We start from the raw sequence: 16,847 nt of genomic DNA on the forward strand, positions 1-16,847 counted from the left end.
GGCAGTCTGCCATGACACGGAGTTGCGATCGTACAGTCAAGCTACAGTGCGTTGTGTATGGCTCTTCTGCGAGGCCTTTACTTGATCCAAAAGGCGTGTTTCTTGGCCATTGAGGGAATAGCTCGAGCGCGAATTGCTACATTAGAAGGCTGGTATGCTGGTCTTACCTCGAGAGGAACGCCCTGAAATTCATTGTGCAGTTTGGCGACGATCATGGCTACACTATATTGTATACTTGTTGTGCAAAACGGTCATTTCTAGATCAAAAAGCATCCTCATAGGTCCCACCGGGGTTCGAACCCGGATTGCTCGATTAGAAGTCGAGAGTGCTAGCCTTTACACCATAGGACCGTCCACAACAAAGGCATTCCTCCCCACAAACGGCGAGATTACCGCATTTGATTACCGTTCTTGCCGTTGGTATGGGGCGTGATGTGCAGTCAGCTACAATCAAACGCGAGGTCCCACCCCGGGGTTTGAACCCGGGCAGCCGAATCATAAGTCCAGAGAGCTGAACATGGGACCCTTGTCCATTGTCTGCTCGACACGTTGTGTTCGAGAGGCTGCACTAGTACATCAGCTCCGTGCAACCACTACCAAGTCCATCTAAACCCTCCGAGGACGTGTTAAGTTTATCTGGCTTGAACCCAAGGATATCTACGCCTCCTTGCTCTCGGCGTCGGTCACTGTCTTGGCGTGCAGATCGCGCACGTCGTAGAAATGATGCACGCGCCAGTTGACGTACGCCGCCGAATTCTTGCGGACGTGGAAAAAGTCGAGCGTGTTCTGGAGCCACCCGCGCGAGTAGACCGAGTGGTGGGTCTGGATGGCGCTTGGGTTGGGCTGGCGCTGGCTCAGAACGACCTCGTTTGTCGTCCACGAAAACACAATGCCGTACACGTTGAAGCCAAAGAGGTACCCGATCCAGAGCAGGTGCACGGATGCCAAAATGAACGCGGCCGTCACCACCGGGTAGTCGTGGAAGAGCACGAACGGCATGTCGCCATAGCTCAGCGCGCCAATCCCCGCGTCGCCAAAGTCTACCACGCGCCATGAGTGCCGCAGGATACTACAAGAAGCATCCTACAGGACGTGAGGAGGACGAGCTCAAACCCAATGGCGGCGACGGCGAAGAAGAGGAAGCCGAAAAAGTAGTTGTGGTTGTTGGCGCCGACGGCGTTGGCGACGAACGGGCAGTAGTGATCGAAGCGAGCGACGCACATGTTGAGCTCTGCGTCGTGCTTGGACCGCAGCGGGCGCCGCTGGACGCACGTCGTGCAGAGCTTAATGTCGGAGCGCGACTTGAGGTCCACGAGCGACCGAATATTCTAGTGCACCGAGCATCCATATCAACAAAATATAGGGATGTGGTGGATACCTGCAAGCGCTCTTCGTACGACGTCGGAATGAACCCCGGGTCCCGCTTCGCCGTCACATACAAGCAGATGGGGATGCCGAGCGCGAGGGTACTCTGAACAACGGTCGTCCATGCCGAGACACGGGGGTAGAGCTCGACGGCAAAGACGAGGATGAGCCAAAACGTCGAGCCAATGTTGACGCCGAGCATGAGCGCAGCGTTCTTGCGCTTGCTCGGGTTGACGCTGAGACCCGCCACTTGGAAAAGACTGTACGCAACGGCGCCCGTGGCGATAAAGCCTGCTGCAATCATCCAAAAACCATGCAGAGCGTGCAGGCACAACGCGCCGAGACCGAGGACGAGCCACGGCAGCCAGAACGCCGTCTGGGCCGGGTGCGCTTTGAGCACCTACATCGCGTACTTAGCCGCGACGATATCGAGCAAGAAACAGTACGCTGAGCGGAAAGGTCGTGTACGATGCTTCGTAGGACGTGACTTTGGTGAGGAACCCGAGGCAGGCGGCGGTCTTGCGGCCCTCCGAGCGCGCTTGGATCTCTCTCGCGACGCCCTGGGAGACATCGAGGGGCGTCTCGCCATCGTTGTTCCGCGCGTGCACGTCAGCGCCATGATCGAGAAGGAATTTGACGGCCTTGACAACGTCGCTGCGCGCAGCGTGATGGAGCCCTACCCACCGAGTATTTGCTACGGCGGAAAACCAAAATGCGCGGCCTACCTGTGTTGCCGTTGGCGTCCGCGGCGTGCACGGAGGCGCCGAGGCCGTACAGCATGCGCATCGTGTCGAGGTCAAAGGCGTAGCGACAGAGCCACAACAGCGGCGTGTTTCGGTGTTCGTCTGGGAAAGAATAAGTGACATGTGGAGACCGAGGATCGTACCGAGGCTGCGGCTGTCGACGGGGCAGCCCATGGCAACGAGGTATGCCGAGAGGATGGTCAGTCCCGACTAATCAAGATATTGTGTGAGCGAAGAACGTAGAGAGAGTGTTTGTACCTGCACCGCGACAAAGAGCGTGTTCATGCCGTTGACGTCATGGATGTTGGGGTCGGCGCCGTGCTCGAGGAGCAGCGCGACGGCGTAAACGTGGTTACGGTGGGCTGCCCAATAGACTGGTGTCGACTGCAGCTCGCCGCCTTTGGCGTTAACGTCAATGTTAGGCTGCTCGAGCAAGTACCTAGCACATGTCCCATGAGCCGTCGCCACGCTTCTCGCCTTGCGCACATCATGAGCAGAATGCGGTTGTTGAGCGCTGCCCAGTGCAAAAGCGTCGCGTTTGTGTCGTCGCGCATGTTGATGTCTACGGCGACTATCTACGCAGCAGGAGCAGGAGCATGAGCATGCAAGGCTGCTGGTGCGTGGCTGGTACCTCGCCGAGGAGGAATTTGAGCTCATCCAGGAGGCCGAACTGGGCGCATTGGAAGACCGTCGGGACGGTACAAGGGCGCTCGCATGTAGCGCAGGCCAGGCTCGTGTCGAAGGCCGTCGCGTCCGCGTCGTTGGCCCGCGTTGTCTTGCACTCGCCGCAGAAGACCCGCATGCTGTCACTCGAAATCAAAAGTATCTAACCCTTTGTATGCAATAGACGAAGTCAATGGACCGAGCGCACAACGCGCGTTGATTGGCTGATATACAGCCAATGGCATCGCTACATTTGTTGACTGAGGGATCCGTGCAACAATCCATGGCAACAATCCCAGTCGTGTGAATGGCAGAGACGCCGTCGATATGAGGAGAGCGAGGATCACTGGTGCTCTCCTTCAGCGCTCTTCTCTCTTGCGTTCAATAGAGGTTACATTCTGTGTTGCAGTAGAAATGGTGTTTGGATGCTGGATTCCAAAACAGCGCGCGAACTACATGTATAATATACATGCAGTTCGACACTCGTGGCAGCTACAGCTCGAACTGACACAACCCGACGACGACGACATCGACGTTGATAGGCAAGACGTGAAGGGAGACCGTTGACGGGAACACGCACCGCGCCCCGTCTTCAAGCGAATCGTCAATTTCGTCCTTCAACGCCGCATTTTGGACCAACCCGTCACGGACGACAGCGTCGTGCGCTGCGCCGTTGGTGTGTCGACTGCCGACCATGAAGGCCCGGGACTTGCCGTCATTGTGTCCACCCGCACCGTTCACCGACATCTTCCCGCGGGTGCGCCGAGCTTGAAGGACATAAAGGTCATCTGCGTCGACGACCCGTTTCTTTATTCACTGCTGCGCTCCGCGCACAAGTACGGTACACGTATCTGCCTCGTCTCGATGCTCGTTCCCGTCGTCCAGGAAAAGATGAAGTTGGTCGGCGCGACTCGGCGCGTGCACGGCGCCACCCTCGGGCTGTACCTGGCCGACGCTCCGTTCCGCAAGAAGAGGCCCATTTACACCAAGAACGAAGAAGCGCCGACCACGACAGCGACGGGCAGCAAGGCGCCGGGCCCGAAGGCCAACACCACGGAAGGCAACGCGACGGCCAAGGAAGTCAACGCGACGGACGACGACTCGGGCCCGATTTGCGCTCTCGACATCGGCACCAAGGTCGATCTCCTCGTGGACCACGTGGTGCGCGCCGAAGTGACGCACACGGCGCAGTACAAGGCGCTCTTGGCCGGTATCAAGGCTCTCGAGGTCACGGTGTTCCTGCGCGACAAGGCGCACGAAGCCGACCTCAAGGCGCGTTTCTTGGAAGGTCCACTTTTTGTCATGAAGGAGCGCGAGGCATCGCTCTTATTGCGGTCAATTCCTCGGCCATGGAGGAGGCAACGATTTGATCGATGCGCGCCATATCTTCGTGTCCGGAAGATTCGAGAAGCGGATACGGGTACACTGCCGCGACCGAGGTTTATCCGGATAGCCGCCAGAACAAAATATCGTGTGCAAGGATGATGATGCCATCGCCGCCCGTGGTCGTCGAGGACGACGTGGACATGACGGAGGAGACGACGACGATGGTTCCGGACGACGTCGACATGGAAGGCGCGTCCGTCGAGATCCAGACACTCCTCTTGCAGCTCAAGATGCAACTCGATCTGCGCGACAGCGACCCAGACAGCTTCCAGTTCGAGTACCTTGCACCCGACCACGTGCTCGTCAAGTGCTTCGTGCCACTGCCCGCCCACTCGTCCATGCTTCCGCTAATCCCGCTCGTCTTGTTGCGCATGCAGCTCATGGCGGACGGCACATTCGAGATTGAAATCCTGTCGGGCACCCACCTCTACGTGCCGCCGGAGCTCGTCCTGCGCCACGGTGACCGCTTCTTCCTCATGCTTCCGTCGCTGCAGTCGGGTGGCAGCCTCTGCCGTCGCTATGGCAATAATTTTGCGCGCATCACGCCCAAGCTCGTGAACGAACTCATCGACCAGATCCACACGGTACATACTACATCAACGCTTAGTCTTATCCGGCGGCGCGTAGCACGACCCCAAGCCGTCGCTTGCGCCCATCGACACTACAACAGCCGCTACGACGTCGACTGCACAGAAACGATCTGCGGCGACGACGCCCTGTGCGTCCCCGCAGCCGCCAACGCTCGTTCCTCTCGCCCACGTCCCCGGCACGATCTTCCAAGCGAACGAAATGCAAGGTGACCGCATCGTGCGCGCCCTTCTAGTCTCGATCACACACACGTCGGTCTGGCTTCTCGTGCCCCGCAACATTCCGCTCCGCCGGGTACGCATCTCATGTTATAGTTATGCCTGCAGCACTGTGTGTAGAACGAGCTCGAGCTGGGGCAGCTCACGGAGCGCATTCCGTTCAAGTCTCTCTCGCGCGTCTCGTACAAGCGCAACGAGTCGATTTCGCTCGAGTTCCAGCCGCACTTGAACCGACCACCGCAAACGATATACGCGCCGCAGAGCAGCCACATGGTCGGCCTCCTCCAAGAAAACATCGAGCGCTTCCGCGGCGACCGCGCCAAGCGCCCGCGCTACGAAGAAAAGAAGAAGGGCTTCGAGGGCGCGTTCAGCAGCTTTCTCTCCAACGTCGAGAAGAGCGCGCAAAAGGTCGTGGGCCAGATCAACCAAGTCGGCAAGATGCTTCTCGGCGAAGACACACAGGGGCCGTCCCTCAACGTCATCTCGCAGATGGAAGCCGATTTCTTTCGCCACCCAGCATTGCCTCGTGTAATGCCATGCATTTACATCGCACGCGTTGGCAGCTCACGCGGATATCTTAGGTCTACGCGGTCACCGAGTCGTACCACCACGTCGCCCAGCAAGTCGACGTTGGCGACGACGGCGTCAACGACAAAGCCGGTATAATGCGTCTTGACTCTTGTCGATCCCTCGCTTATGCGGCTTGTGTAGAGCTCTATATGCTTATGTTTCTACGACAACCGCAAGTCCAGACACTGCTAGGATAGGACAAAACACTGATTCGCAGTATGTATCGCTGCTACCCCGTCATCGAAGGCGCGGGTCGGCCGTCGTGTACGTGAGCCTCGGAAAGTACACGGTATAGGTCGTACTCAGTGGGGGTGGATCCCGCCGAGCGGCGTCCGCTGGCGGCTGGTCGGGCGGCGAAAGTGGTGGCTCGAACCGGGGTGGCGTTAGCACGACCGACGAGGCCAGCGATTGGAGACGCTCTTGCACGAAGCGCGTCGACGAACTCCACCAGTCGCTAGCGTCGCCCGCCATCGAGGGCCAGCGGCTTGACCGGTCCATGGTTGTCGAGGAATCGCAATCCGAATTTAGCTCGGTGGAATCGTCTATTTTGAGATTGAGGATGAACTCGGGCGACCTGAGCCTCGAAGAGGTCGGGAACCTTGAGGACCAGGAGCTCCTCGCGCTCGCTCGCCTCGACGCGCAATGCACGGCGCTCCAGGAGGCAGGCAACTATACCCAGGCGCTCGAGGTCATGGAGAAAGGGCTCGTCTTGCGGCAGCATTTCTTCGGCTCCGACAGCGACGAAGTCCGCGCCGCGTGCAAAACCGTGGGCGACCTCTGCAACCTCCTCGCCATGACGTTTCTCCAGCAAGAGAACTTCCCCATCGTATTCGAGCTCCTCAAGAAGGCCGAGATCCTCACGGAGACCAACCCCGCGGGCCGCGCCGTCACGCTCAACAACCTCGCCTGCTACCACCGGCGGCTCGGCCACCTCCAGAAAGCACTGAGCCATCTCAACGAGGCGCTAGCAATCGAGGCGACGCTCCTCGACGTGCCCAACCGCGCCGATACGCACCTCAACATGTGCGCCGTGCTCTCGCAGCTCGGCCGGCACCAAGGCGCGCTCGAGCAGGCGCAGTCGGCGCTCATTCTGCTCCACGAAGAGCTCTTCTCGACCAACCAGATCAACCTCGACGAGAAGCTGGATCGCGTTGCGGTACTCGGCATCGCGTACCACAACGTAGGCGTCGAGCAAGAGTTCCTCAAGAAGCCCGAGCTGAGTGTGCACTCGTACAAGAAGGGCGCGGAAGTTACGGCGCAGTACCTTGGCGAGACGCACGGAATCGTCGTGACACTCCGCAACTCGCTGCTCACGGCGCAGCGGTCTGTTGGAAGGAAGCAAGCGCAGGGCCAGGACGGTATCTCGCGCTTCGCCAAGATCAAGTACCACTTGCGCACAAAGCTCAAGCGGCGACATCCCTCGCGCGTCGCCACGGACGGGTAAAGCGTATCGCAAGTGCAGTAGGTATATAGTTATTCAATAGAGGATCTTACAGAAAACAAGCGTCTTACTGCTTGCCCTTCTTCTTCTTGAAGGCCTTGAGCTCCTTCGCGAACGTCTTGTCGACATGCGAACCAATGGCCTTGAGGTCGGTCAAGGCCGCGCGCATGGCCTGGTTGGCCGACTTGCCTACACGTCCAATTTGGGCGTCTGAAGCGTAGTATCTTGAATGCACGTACCCGACTGTGTCTGGATGCGGACGTGCATCTTGGGCTCGGACGGATGCGGGATCGTGTAGCCGGCGAAGTCGACGTCCGGGCTATAGCATCAACATGAGTACTCTCGTTCTTGTCGCCATGGCAGCACGTACTTGCGCATGAGCATGTAGCGGACAGCGTTGCCGAGGGTATGGTCTTCGTCGTGGAAGACGAAGGTCTTGGCGCTGGCCGACGACGCAGTGTGCACAAGGAGCTTCGGAGCGATCACCGCGGAGGCCATTGCTTGGATCTCGGGCAAATCGAAAATGGGCCAACCAATGGCCGCGTCCGGATAATCGATTGGCCGTACGGATACGCTGGTATCCGGCGGATCATTTTATTGCCAAGTGACTGCTGCTGAGCGATCTTGCCGCGATGGCCGACTACGAGTACACGCACGTGTCTGACGACGAGAAGCTCAATATCGCCAACCACCTTCTGCTCTCGGCGCCGCCGGGCGAGATCCGCGACGTGGCCAAGGGTACTAGGACCTTCTGAACCGCAATCTCGACGTGGCGATGCGTAGATGTGACCAAACTCTTGCCCGCTGGCCTCTTGTCGGATGCCAAGCTTCGTAGTGCGATGCATGCATACAACACGAAGAACTGCGTGGGCGTCATGGCGCCAGAAGGCACGCACCGTGTCATCATCTGCAAGGAAGGCGAGGTACGCAATACATCGAGCGAAGCATGGCCTCACAATGTGCTTGCGCAGGTCGACCCCACGCACTACTTGGACACGAAGACCAAGAAGGTATGGGGCTTTGACCACGTGACGCAAGAGCTCCAAGCTCAGGACGCGCGCGACGCCGCCGATTTGTTTGTGCTGCCGGCAGAGCCCTTCCGCCTCGCGGTTCACCAAGCGCTTGACGACTACGCTTTTACGCAGTTTGCCAACCAGTACGTTCCTGCATTGCACTGTACTATGAGGCCTAAACGAATTATTTGCGCAGAGGCGCGGTGGCCGTCTATGCGACGAGCCCACAGGAGCTTGCGATTGTGCTCTCAACCGAGCGCGTGAACCTACGCAACTACTGGTGCTGCTGCTCGTGCGACGACGATCGGCACTACAACACCTCGTAGGTCGGGGCGCTGGAAGTCGCAGTGGACGCTGAACCTCGAGACGCGAGTGCTCACGGGCGCGATCGACCTGCATGTGCACTACTACGAAGACGGCAACTTGCAGCTGCAGAGCCACAAGTCGACCGAGAAGACGTTGACCTTCCATGTACGCGATTTGCTGCGTCAGTCCAATGACATGCTCATGGAATCTAGGACGCATCGACTGTCGGTGCGGCCGTTGTCCAGGTCATTCGCGACGAAGAGCACGTCATCCACAGCAACCTCGAGGACATGTACATCAACATGTCGGAGGAAACGTTCAAGGAAATGCGCCGCGTCATGCCAGGTTGACCGTGCATCTCGCACATGAATTCTTACGCCATTGGGATCGTAGTGACGCAAACCAAGATGGAGTGGAGCATCCACGCTCACCGCACGGCCAAGGACCTCGGCCAGCAAAAGTAGGCAGGCACTCTCGAATTCATACGCTGTTTTCTGCTCGCCTCTGTCTCTTTCCAACAGCCAGTGTTTGAACCGCTGGATTCCAGTGGACGTACTTGGGCCACTTGCCATCCCCAACCCAATGCTACTACAGCGGCATCGCGAACCGGCTGCTCGACCGGTCCGACGGCTCATGCAACGTAAATCCACGATCGACTCATTCTTCCGTTGAGTCGCGACAGACAAAATCCGCTGCGACGACGTTTTGCCAAAATGGGTGAATCCTGCGTTTTGTATTGCGCCGTTGTGTGGGTGACATTGCAGAATTGGTTCTCGAAAAATGAATTTTATTTTTTTAATTTCGCCAGTTTTATTCTTTGGCCTTTGGCACGACGATGATGACGGGCAACGTGGCGGACGGCAGTAGCAGCAGCCCGACCGAGGGCAACAGCACTGTCGCCGAGACCCCCGCTGTGGTAGAAAGCAGCAGCAGCGGTGCCGCCGCCTCGGCCAGCGCCGACTCGCAGAAGCGCAAGACAGCCTTCCGCTTCCGGTGCGCGTCCGACATTGACCTCCTCCGCGAGGTCGTGTATATCCAGCCGTTCGCGGCGCCGCATGGGCAGACGACCGACCGCTGGACTAAAGTCGCGACGCATGTGGCTCGGATCCACGGCAGCGGCATCACGCCCAACAACGTGCGAAAGCGCTTCGACGACCTCATGAGTGCTTTCAAGCAGGACTCGCTGTCGACACTCCGCGCGTCGGGCTCGGAGGAAGAGTACCAAGAGCGCGCGCTGCTTCTGCAAGACATCCACGACTTTGTACTCTGCGACGCCTTGCTCTTAGCGTGCGACTCATGCGGCGTGTAGATGACTGTCTCGAACCACCGGAAGCGCGAGGTCAAGGAAGAATCCGTCGTCCCCGACGAGCGACCCGACTCGTTTCTCGAGCCACCGAAAACGTCGCTGCTCAAGCGCAAGCTGCCCGAGACGCAGCCGCCGCCTTCCACGATCGACTACTTTCGCACTGCGCAACAGAACCTTGTCGACATGAACCAGGCCATGTCGGCGCGCAGTGGTCACAACCGGCTCAGCATTGACCGTCGCGTTCCAAGCCTCCACGCCTCCTCTGGCTTCGCTTCAAGTGCATACGCGAATGGCGCTTTCCCTGGTAACGGTGCGGTCATCGACCACAGCGTGGGCCAAGTCACCGAGGCACAAGTTGATAACCCGGCGAGAAGCAATGGTACCGAGTCACTAAATGAGCGCGAGGCCCCCGTCGCTGCCGGCCGTGACACACAAGACCGAGCGGCCAATGGACCACGAGTTGAGAGCAATGACGAGCCGCCGGTCATCAATATCAATGATGACGACGAGGACGAGGCGCCAGCGCCCAAGGCGCGCCGCACCGAGTCGGACGACCTGCTCGTGATTGTTGCAAACGCAGCGTCCAAGCTCATCGACGTGTTTGCGAAAGCCAACGAGATCAAGGCGGGCGAAGTCCAGGTCGCGCTGCGCAAGGTAGAGCTCGAGGAGGCGCGACTCGCCTTGGAGCGCAGCGAGCGCGAAGCTCGGTTCGTGCTCGAGCGCCGGGAGCGCGAAATGCACATTGAGTTTATGAAGGGCACGCTCGAGATTCTCAAGGTGTTTGCCTCGAAAAATTCGTAAATTTGTGTTTTGTTTCTTGCAATTCTTGTGGTTGATTATACTTCGATCGTCCGTCTTTCTAGCGTACCCGGTAACTAATTTGAAACGGACAGGGATGCCAACGCATGATACGAGACGGACCTACGCGCCCGATGCCGTCGCTGTACGAGGCATCACCCATGTTGCACGTCCATATTGGAGCGCCATAGGTCCCTGATGTCATCCAACAAGCGTACCACAAGCTTCGGGCAGAGACGATGTTCACGAACCAAGCCAAGTCCGCCGAGTCGTCCAGCTCCACACTCCCTTCCCGTCCGTCATATGTGCCCAAGGTATGTCGGGTTGGCACACGACGTCGCCTCACTATCGCAAGATGCATGAACCGCCGCAGATGCGGGAGCTACGAGACAAGAACCGACGCCCCGCAACGCTGCCTCGGGACGCTACGGTAAGCGCAAAGGCCGTCGCCTTACGGTCGCGCGGCCGGCGCGAGTCTGTTGCTGCAACGCCCGACGACGTCACGACATTGCTGATGGCTCTCGGTTGAACGCTAGCGAGCGGCTCGTATGGAGTGACGCATTCTCTTGTAGATATAACGCACATGCAATGCGCGACTCCAAGTTTAACGCGCCGCGGTAGCCAAGTGCCCATGGACTTGCCGACCTATTTGTCGCTGATTCTGACCAACATGGAGCAAGCCAATGTCGTCCGGTTTGACAAGGTGCGCTTTCGTTTTGACCTCTAAGTTCTTATTCTCGTCAGGTCGACATGACGATCAAGCTCTCGCAGGTCTTCCACAAAATCGACAACGACGAAGACGGCTTGGTCACGATGAGCGAGTTTACGTCCTACATTCTCGACGCTGCCGCAGGTCCACGGCAACATGTTTCGTTCCAACCGCATGTGTATTTGTGTAGGCTTGTCGGAGCAAGCAGCTGCAAGTGGCCTTCACGAGGTGCGTGACGATGACTCGAAGTAGTTACGCTGTCGATGCGTAGTACAACAAGACCCCGACAATGGCAACCTCAGTTTTAACAAGGCCACTCGAGAAAATGGTGCTCACCTACGGACAAGGCACGAAGCTGACGCCCTCGTAGGTGTACCTTCCAGAAGCGAACCATTTCGTCGCTGTGGAGAGCTACAGCAAAACGTTCCAGGTCTACGATACGCACGACGGCGCCCTCGTCGCGACCTCGGGCATCTACACCGGGTGAGTCGAGTCTCTTGGCGTTTGTTTGACGCTGCGCGCAGCGGGGTATTCGTGGACGCAATCCACGTCCCGGCGCTCGATTACGTCGTTACAAGCACGACCGACGCCACGATCAACTGCTGGGATACGACCGAATTTCGTTTGCGCCAGGTATCACTACTGATATCGACAGCGCTCAGCGTCGACGTAGCAACTGCCGACGACGGACGTGCAGACCGTTCTCCAGTGGAACACACCGTTGCGGCGCTTGTACGCTGCTTCCGTTGCCGGCGAAGTGCGTAGTATCGCACGCCCGCGCGAGAATGAAATGAAAACTTAGATTTCGGCGTGGAATGTGGATACGCTCGTGCGCGTTGGTGGGTTCCAGACGCACGTCGCTGACGTCACGGATGTTGCCTTTGCCCAGCAGTCGACACTCGCCGTAGCCAGCTTGAGCGCCGGCATCCGCATCTATGACCTCGGAACCCACAAGCTTCTCAAGACGCTCGAGGGCCACCACCACGGCGTATCATGCCTTGGGTACGTTGCGGACCAGCAGTACATTCTCAGCGGCGGCATCGATCACGACCTTCGTGTATGGTGCATCTCGATGACTAGTGTTGCGACGCCTCACATGTCTGTCAAATAGCTCTGGAATCCGTACGTTGAAACCAGCATTGCGCGGCTCAAAGGTGCTGCCATCTCGATGCATTGAGTTTATACCCTGCGACAGGGCACGAGCACCAGCTCGTGGGCGTGGAGTGGGTCGAGGGGACACACGAGATCCTTAGTGCCGACGAAGCCGGCTTCGTACGTGTCTGGGACATTCGCAAATACCGCTGCGTTCAAACACTCGCCGCGCTGCCCACAGCCAAGCCGACGAGCAAGACCAAGCCCGTCACGTACGACGCGTCTATTGAGCTATTGCAGATGGTATGGTAGCGCAATGCTGTACGTCCCGACGAAGAAACGCATCGTGCTTGCTTCGTCTGCTCTTCAGTTCCACGATGCGTACGAGTGGAACGCCACCAAAGACAATAGCGTACGTGGGTACGGCGACAGGACAATAGCTATTGTCGTGTAGGATGTCGTGAGCCATGCCAGCTTGGTCGTGTACTTGCCTTCGTGCATGTACCTCGTGAGTGTTGCAGGCAGGTGCGTTTCGACGCTCGACACTGCATCTGTAGTCGAACGAGTAGACATCTCCGCGTATGGAATGCACACACGGGCGCGCTCTTGCACAACCTGCGGCATGTGACACGAACCAGCATCTCGGCCGCGTGCCACGGCGCTGGCACGACGAGCTACGCAGGCACGCTCGACGGCCACGTCTACGTACGTTGCTTCCTTTTCCAACAAACGTCGAAGACCAGCAATAGCACATCAACGCCACGAACGCTTCGATTCTCAAGGAGAGGGCGCTGCACACGCAAGAGGTACGCAATGCAAACTTTGCGGCACATTTTCTGAGGCGTGCCTAGGTCACGGGGTTGAGCTTGCTCCAGACAAAAGGCGCACATCGCCTTGTGACGATCGCACTCGACGGCACTTGCGTCATTGCCGACATGGTGTCCCTGTCGCCGCTCGCCGCGCTCAACCACTGGCACGGCGTCAACTGTTTTCCCGCGAGCCGCCACGACACTGGCGTACGCGTCGTCCCGGCTTGTCGGTTACTGAAACACGGTGCTAGAACGAAGCCAGCCACGCGCACGCCTACCACGTGCCGCCCGACATGCGCGAGGTGTACCCGGACTTTGCTCTCGATGCTCTCAAGCGCATCTTTACGGTCTACGACCCGCAAGACATTGGCGTCGCACCGCTCAGCGCCGGCCGGGACCTCTTTGTTGCCGTCACGCGCGTCGTCCAGCGCACTGTGTACCGTATCAACGAGGCGTACGTCGCGGCGGCCCTCGCAGCGTTCGCGCCGCGGCGACCTGGCGCCATCTTGTTTACCGAGTTTCTTCACGTACGTTGGTCGACATATTCGTGGAAGCTCATGACAATGGCTCAGCTCGTGCTCGATACGTGGCACGGACGCGGTGCGGTTGTTGCTGCTATCACAGCCATAGCGGTCTCGGCCAAATACGACGTTGTCGTGACCGCGTCCTTGGACGGGACCTTTTGTGTGTGGAGTGCAAGCACCAACATTCCAGTGATGACGAGTCCGCTGCACATGGAGGCAGGCATCACGGCGCTTGCGTTTCTGGAGCCCCACCCGCTCTTCGTGCTGGCTGACGACCACTGCGGCGTGTCCGTGTACTGCATCCCGCCGCACCCGTCGCGATACCGCCGACTCTACGAGTTTCGCGACTTGAGTGCGATCGTGCGCTGTCTCCTATGGTGCCCACCCCACATCGTTCTCGCAGGCGACGACCTCGGTACAGTTGATGCCTGGTATGAGGCTATTCAAAGCACGGCCAGGGCGCGTTACGCAGCTGCAAGTCTCGGGCTTCTTCCACGACCACGCAAAGGAGCCAAAGCAAAAGACGCACCTTCGTCGCCTTGGCACGCAACAATTAGCCGTGCGCGAGATGCCCAAGCGCATCGAGACCCGGCGCTTTAGCATCCACGAGTTCCAGTACACGCGATCCGGCGATGTCGACGCTGTCGCGACGTGGCCCGCACACACGGACGCTGTCTGCAGCCTCCAGGTCCTCCATTGCATGACACATCTCGCGTAGCATTGGCGTAGGCGTGCAGTGCGGAAGGCCAACCCACGCACGCGGTCGTCTCATGCGGGCTGGAAGGCGCCGTGTATGCGTGGACGTGCACGGGTGCGCCGCTTGGTGCACTCGACACCAACAACGTGTGACGGCGTGTATTTGTCAGCTCGTTCACGTCGCCATGCGTAGGCGAGCTCGCCCAACCAAAGCGAGTGGCGATTGTTTGTGAACCCTTCGGCCTTGCACGTACAACACCATGCATTTGAAGCACGAGCAACACCCATCCTCCATCTAGGGCTCGGTCGAGCGGGCGAACGCCATGAACTTCCTCATGGCACGAGACTTGCAGGTTCAACGTGCTGCAGGAAGTAAAACCCTCATGGTTCAATAGAAGACGTCGGCTGTACGGGCACCAGTACCGCCAGCAGCATCAGGTCGCCGACAGCGTCCAGCAGAGAGTCCCGCCAATGAGCTGCCGCTGGTACACTGAGCGTGATGTTTTCTCGCACTTCCGTTCCCATCGCCTAGATCCCGCGACCGCCGCCATCGGGGCAGCGCACGCCCACGCTATTTCGGCCAGACGAGTTCGTCATGAGCGACGGGTAGGCCGGTCGACTTGGCGTAGCCGACATAGACAAGGTCGCCGTAGCGCGACGAAGAGCGCCATGCGCCTTCAGCGGGCACTGGACAGCCTTGAGCCTGCCAAGGTCCCGAGTCGGCCATCGCCGCCAAAATAGAGGTGGCATGAGCCATCGAGTCAGGTCCGATCTTGTTCTTCGGGCAAAATCTTGCGCCAGATGGGCGAGTATTTTTATTCCGATTAAATTAAATACGTTGGCTCTGCAATTGACTGGAAAACGTCTGCAACGGCGACGAAATATTATTCCGGCGGGGCTCGGTTCGAAATTCTTCGTGGAAATCGGTCATTTTCACCAATGAAATCGCTTTGTTGAAAGGATTTCATCCAATCAAACGTCGACGACACGTGAAGATGCTTTCCGTCTTTAGTTTCGGAAATCTCGAGCGAGAGGAAGAGCGACGATGGCGGCGATGAACCTCAGCCGCGAGCAGCAGAATGAGCTTCTCTTTGTCGGATTCAACCAGGACTATGGTACACGAGCTTGACGATGGGCACGTGATGGTCGGCTTCTCATGACGCCCTGCGTAGGCTGCTTTGCCTGTGGCACCGACACGGGCTTCCGCATCTACAACTGCGACCCGTTCAAGGAGACTTTTCGCCGAGGTAGGCGATGCGCCCGCGATGCAGGGCCTCACATAAGTGCGACAGACTTCTCCAGCGGGGGCATTGGCATCGTCGAGATGCTATTCCGCTGCAACATCCTTGCCATTGTGGGCGGCGGGCGCAACCCCCGCTATCCGCCCAACAAGGTTATGATCTGGGACGACCACCAGAGTCGCAACATTGGTGAGCTCAGTTTCCGCAGCGAGGTCAAGGCCGTCAAGCTTCGTCGCGACCGGTGCGTCCGCGGTCCTTGGGTTGAGTTGCACTTATCGCCGTTGCCTCCAGGGTTGTTGTCGTGCTCCAAAACAAGATTTACGTCTACAACTTTGGTACGTTGTACATGCGATGGCGTGCTTGAGCACTCAAACGACGTCTCTTTTGTAGCCGATCTCAAGTTACTGGACCACATCGAGACGATCGCGAACCCCAAGGGCCTTGTCGCGCTCTGCCCGAGCTCAACGAACACGGTCCTCGCCTGTCCCGGCGTCTCGCGCGGGACGGTCAGAATAGAGCTCTACGACCAGCGCAAGACGACGCTTATCACGGCACATGAAGCCGATCTTTCTCAAGTCAGATCCCCGCAGCACGAGAGAGTCCTGACGCTGTGCCCGCTAGATGTGCCTCAACTTGGAGGGCACGCGACTTGCGACAGCGTCCGACAAGGGCACGCTCATCCGCATCTTTGATACGCAGAGCGGCCAGCTAATGCAGGAGCTGCGGTACGCGGCTATTGTGGAACGAGGGCGCCACTAAGCTGTGCTATGTTAGGCGTGGCGCCGACAAGGCAGAGATCTACAGTGTGTGCTTCAGTCCCAACTCGCAGTACCTCGCGTGCTCGAGCGACAAGCACACGGTGCACATCTTTGCGCTGACAAAGGAAGGCGGCGGCGCGGAAGGCGCGGCGCCGCTCTCGACGTCGGCCCACCGCAACAGCCAAACGGGGCAGCGCTACTCGTCCGGGTCGCTCACACAGTCGACGCCCATTGCCCGCGAAGACGACAGCACAGAAAACTCCAAGTCGAACTTTTCGTTCATGCGCGGGCTCTTGCCCAAGTACTTTAGCTCGGAGTGGAGCTTTGCGCAGTTTCGCGTGCCCGAGACGCGGTACCGTATGCTCTGCGATACCACCATCATCATGCTCATGTATAGCACCATCTGCGCGTTCGGCGTCGACAAGAACACGATCATTGGTACAGCTCGCTCGCTGCGTCGCCACCTCATCCTGTTGTCTAGTCGTTGGCGCCGACGGCTCGTTTTACAAGGCGGTCTTTGACGCGAATGGCGAGTGCGAGCGCACGTCGTACTCCAAGTTTATCCAGACCGAAGACGACGAGTAGGCCAACGCCGCCGTAACGTAACGAGCCGTACATGTA

At 58.6% G+C, this 16,847-nt stretch overlaps 8 protein-coding genes and 1 non-coding gene across 9 annotated transcripts; 6 read left to right on the plus strand and 3 right to left on the minus strand.

Annotated features, from left to right (window-relative positions):
• Nucleotides 1–279: 279 nt before the first annotated feature.
• On the minus strand, nucleotides 280–351 carry SDRG_13672. Its single transcript has one exon. It is a non-coding gene; the product is annotated as a tRNA-Arg (tRNA).
• Nucleotides 352–601: 250 nt separating this feature from the next.
• SDRG_13673 (hypothetical protein) lies at nucleotides 602–2,925 on the minus strand. Its single transcript, XM_008619769.1, has 9 exons — nucleotides 2,740–2,925; nucleotides 2,595–2,683; nucleotides 2,367–2,547; nucleotides 2,252–2,318; nucleotides 2,091–2,210; nucleotides 1,812–2,041; nucleotides 1,379–1,765; nucleotides 1,088–1,328; nucleotides 602–1,040 (listed from the first exon to the last, which is right to left on the minus strand). The coding sequence occupies exons 1-9, from the start codon at nucleotides 2,908–2,910 to the stop codon at nucleotides 658–660; spliced, it is 1,869 nt and encodes a 622-aa protein (XP_008617991.1). The 5' UTR covers nucleotides 2,911–2,925; the 3' UTR covers nucleotides 602–657.
• Nucleotides 2,926–3,465: 540 nt separating this feature from the next.
• On the plus strand, nucleotides 3,466–5,730 carry SDRG_13674 (hypothetical protein; the record flags this gene model as incomplete). The annotated part of the gene is made up of 7 exons (XM_008619770.1): nucleotides 3,466–3,528; nucleotides 3,555–4,105; nucleotides 4,252–4,741; nucleotides 4,785–5,039; nucleotides 5,084–5,491; nucleotides 5,545–5,623; nucleotides 5,675–5,730. 7 exons carry the CDS (start codon nucleotides 3,466–3,468, stop codon nucleotides 5,728–5,730), a joined length of 1,902 nt encoding a protein of 633 aa, XP_008617992.1.
• A 165-nt stretch (nucleotides 5,731–5,895) lies between these two features.
• Nucleotides 5,896–7,034, plus strand: SDRG_13675 (hypothetical protein). The gene has a single exon (XM_008619771.1). The coding sequence runs from the start codon at nucleotides 6,030–6,032 to the stop codon at nucleotides 6,975–6,977; it is 948 nt and encodes a 315-aa protein (XP_008617993.1). The 5' UTR covers nucleotides 5,896–6,029; the 3' UTR covers nucleotides 6,978–7,034.
• Nucleotides 6,982–7,486, minus strand: SDRG_13676 (hypothetical protein). The gene is made up of 3 exons (XM_008619772.1): nucleotides 7,345–7,486; nucleotides 7,214–7,293; nucleotides 6,982–7,163 (listed from the first exon to the last, which is right to left on the minus strand). The coding sequence occupies exons 1-3, from the start codon at nucleotides 7,470–7,472 to the stop codon at nucleotides 7,042–7,044; spliced, it is 330 nt and encodes a 109-aa protein (XP_008617994.1). The 5' UTR covers nucleotides 7,473–7,486; the 3' UTR covers nucleotides 6,982–7,041.
• Nucleotides 7,487–7,578: 92 nt separating this feature from the next.
• On the plus strand, nucleotides 7,579–9,072 carry SDRG_13677 (hypothetical protein). Its single transcript, XM_008619773.1, has 7 exons — nucleotides 7,579–7,712; nucleotides 7,758–7,897; nucleotides 7,946–8,130; nucleotides 8,184–8,267; nucleotides 8,314–8,458; nucleotides 8,506–8,638; nucleotides 8,687–9,072. The coding sequence occupies exons 1-7, from the start codon at nucleotides 7,607–7,609 to the stop codon at nucleotides 8,755–8,757; spliced, it is 864 nt and encodes a 287-aa protein (XP_008617995.1). The 5' UTR covers nucleotides 7,579–7,606; the 3' UTR covers nucleotides 8,758–9,072.
• A 32-nt stretch (nucleotides 9,073–9,104) lies between these two features.
• On the plus strand, nucleotides 9,105–10,430 carry SDRG_13678 (hypothetical protein; the record flags this gene model as incomplete). The annotated part of the gene is made up of 2 exons (XM_008619774.1): nucleotides 9,105–9,554; nucleotides 9,603–10,430. Coding segments are annotated over 2 exons (1,248 nt in total), but the record flags the coding sequence as incomplete, so codon positions are not given.
• Nucleotides 10,431–10,485: 55 nt separating this feature from the next.
• On the plus strand, nucleotides 10,486–15,077 carry SDRG_13679 (hypothetical protein). Its single transcript, XM_008619775.1, has 27 exons — nucleotides 10,486–10,542; nucleotides 10,589–10,711; nucleotides 10,753–10,921; nucleotides 10,970–11,100; nucleotides 11,142–11,250; nucleotides 11,297–11,334; nucleotides 11,378–11,434; nucleotides 11,477–11,589; nucleotides 11,631–11,739; nucleotides 11,780–11,863; nucleotides 11,909–12,163; nucleotides 12,218–12,260; nucleotides 12,302–12,470; nucleotides 12,511–12,610; nucleotides 12,653–12,723; nucleotides 12,768–12,903; nucleotides 12,948–13,004; nucleotides 13,050–13,214; nucleotides 13,259–13,534; nucleotides 13,580–13,946; nucleotides 13,990–14,219; nucleotides 14,261–14,374; nucleotides 14,421–14,477; nucleotides 14,527–14,580; nucleotides 14,623–14,712; nucleotides 14,760–14,833; nucleotides 14,881–15,077. Exons 1-27 carry the CDS (start codon nucleotides 10,495–10,497, stop codon nucleotides 14,966–14,968), a joined length of 3,327 nt encoding a protein of 1,108 aa, XP_008617997.1. The 5' UTR covers nucleotides 10,486–10,494; the 3' UTR covers nucleotides 14,969–15,077.
• A 195-nt stretch (nucleotides 15,078–15,272) lies between these two features.
• Nucleotides 15,273–16,811, plus strand: SDRG_13680 (hypothetical protein; the record flags this gene model as incomplete). Its single annotated transcript, XM_008619776.1, has 9 exons — nucleotides 15,273–15,342; nucleotides 15,400–15,474; nucleotides 15,520–15,709; nucleotides 15,760–15,803; nucleotides 15,859–16,043; nucleotides 16,090–16,193; nucleotides 16,243–16,578; nucleotides 16,624–16,664; nucleotides 16,708–16,811. 9 exons carry the CDS (start codon nucleotides 15,273–15,275, stop codon nucleotides 16,809–16,811), a joined length of 1,149 nt encoding a protein of 382 aa, XP_008617998.1.
• Between the last annotated feature and the right edge of the window lie 36 nt (nucleotides 16,812–16,847).

Source organism: Saprolegnia diclina (genome assembly GCF_000281045.1).
Source record: "Saprolegnia diclina VS20 unplaced genomic scaffold supercont1.62, whole genome shotgun sequence".
NCBI classification, from domain to species: domain Eukaryota; phylum Oomycota; class Saprolegniomycetes; order Saprolegniales; family Saprolegniaceae; genus Saprolegnia; species Saprolegnia diclina.

Coding starts and splice junctions, on each gene's coding strand:
- SDRG_13673 (XM_008619769.1), bottom strand. CDS start 2,910: ATGCGGGTCTTCTGCGGCGAGTGCAAGACAACGCGGGCCAACGACGCG. Junction 1,766..1,811: donor ACACGACCTTTCCGCTCAGC/GTACTGTTTCTT, acceptor TACGCGATGTAG/GTGCTCAAAGCGCACCCGGC. Junction 1,329..1,378: donor CGTACGAAGAGCGCTTGCAG/GTATCCACCACA, acceptor TCGGTGCACTAG/AATATTCGGTCGCTCGTGGA.
- SDRG_13676 (XM_008619772.1), bottom strand. CDS start 7,472: ATGGCCTCCGCGGTGATCGCTCCGAAGCTCCTTGTGCACACTGCGTCG. Junction 7,294..7,344: donor CGCTACATGCTCATGCGCAA/GTACGTGCTGCC, acceptor TTGATGCTATAG/CCCGGACGTCGACTTCGCCG. Junction 7,164..7,213: donor CCGCATCCAGACACAGTCGG/GTACGTGCATTC, acceptor TTGGACGTGTAG/GCAAGTCGGCCAACCAGGCC.
- SDRG_13679 (XM_008619775.1), top strand. CDS start 10,495: ATGCCAACGCATGATACGAGACGGACCTACGCGCCCGATGCCGTCGCT. Junction 11,101..11,141: donor ATGTCGTCCGGTTTGACAAG/GTGCGCTTTCGT, acceptor TATTCTCGTCAG/GTCGACATGACGATCAAGCT. Junction 13,005..13,049: donor GGGCGCTGCACACGCAAGAG/GTACGCAATGCA, acceptor AGGCGTGCCTAG/GTCACGGGGTTGAGCTTGCT.
- SDRG_13675 (XM_008619771.1), top strand. CDS start 6,030: ATGGTTGTCGAGGAATCGCAATCCGAATTTAGCTCGGTGGAATCGTCT.
- SDRG_13677 (XM_008619773.1), top strand. CDS start 7,607: ATGGCCGACTACGAGTACACGCACGTGTCTGACGACGAGAAGCTCAAT. Junction 7,713..7,757: donor GATCCGCGACGTGGCCAAGG/GTACTAGGACCT, acceptor GGCGATGCGTAG/ATGTGACCAAACTCTTGCCC. Junction 8,131..8,183: donor TTTACGCAGTTTGCCAACCA/GTACGTTCCTGC, acceptor TTATTTGCGCAG/AGGCGCGGTGGCCGTCTATG.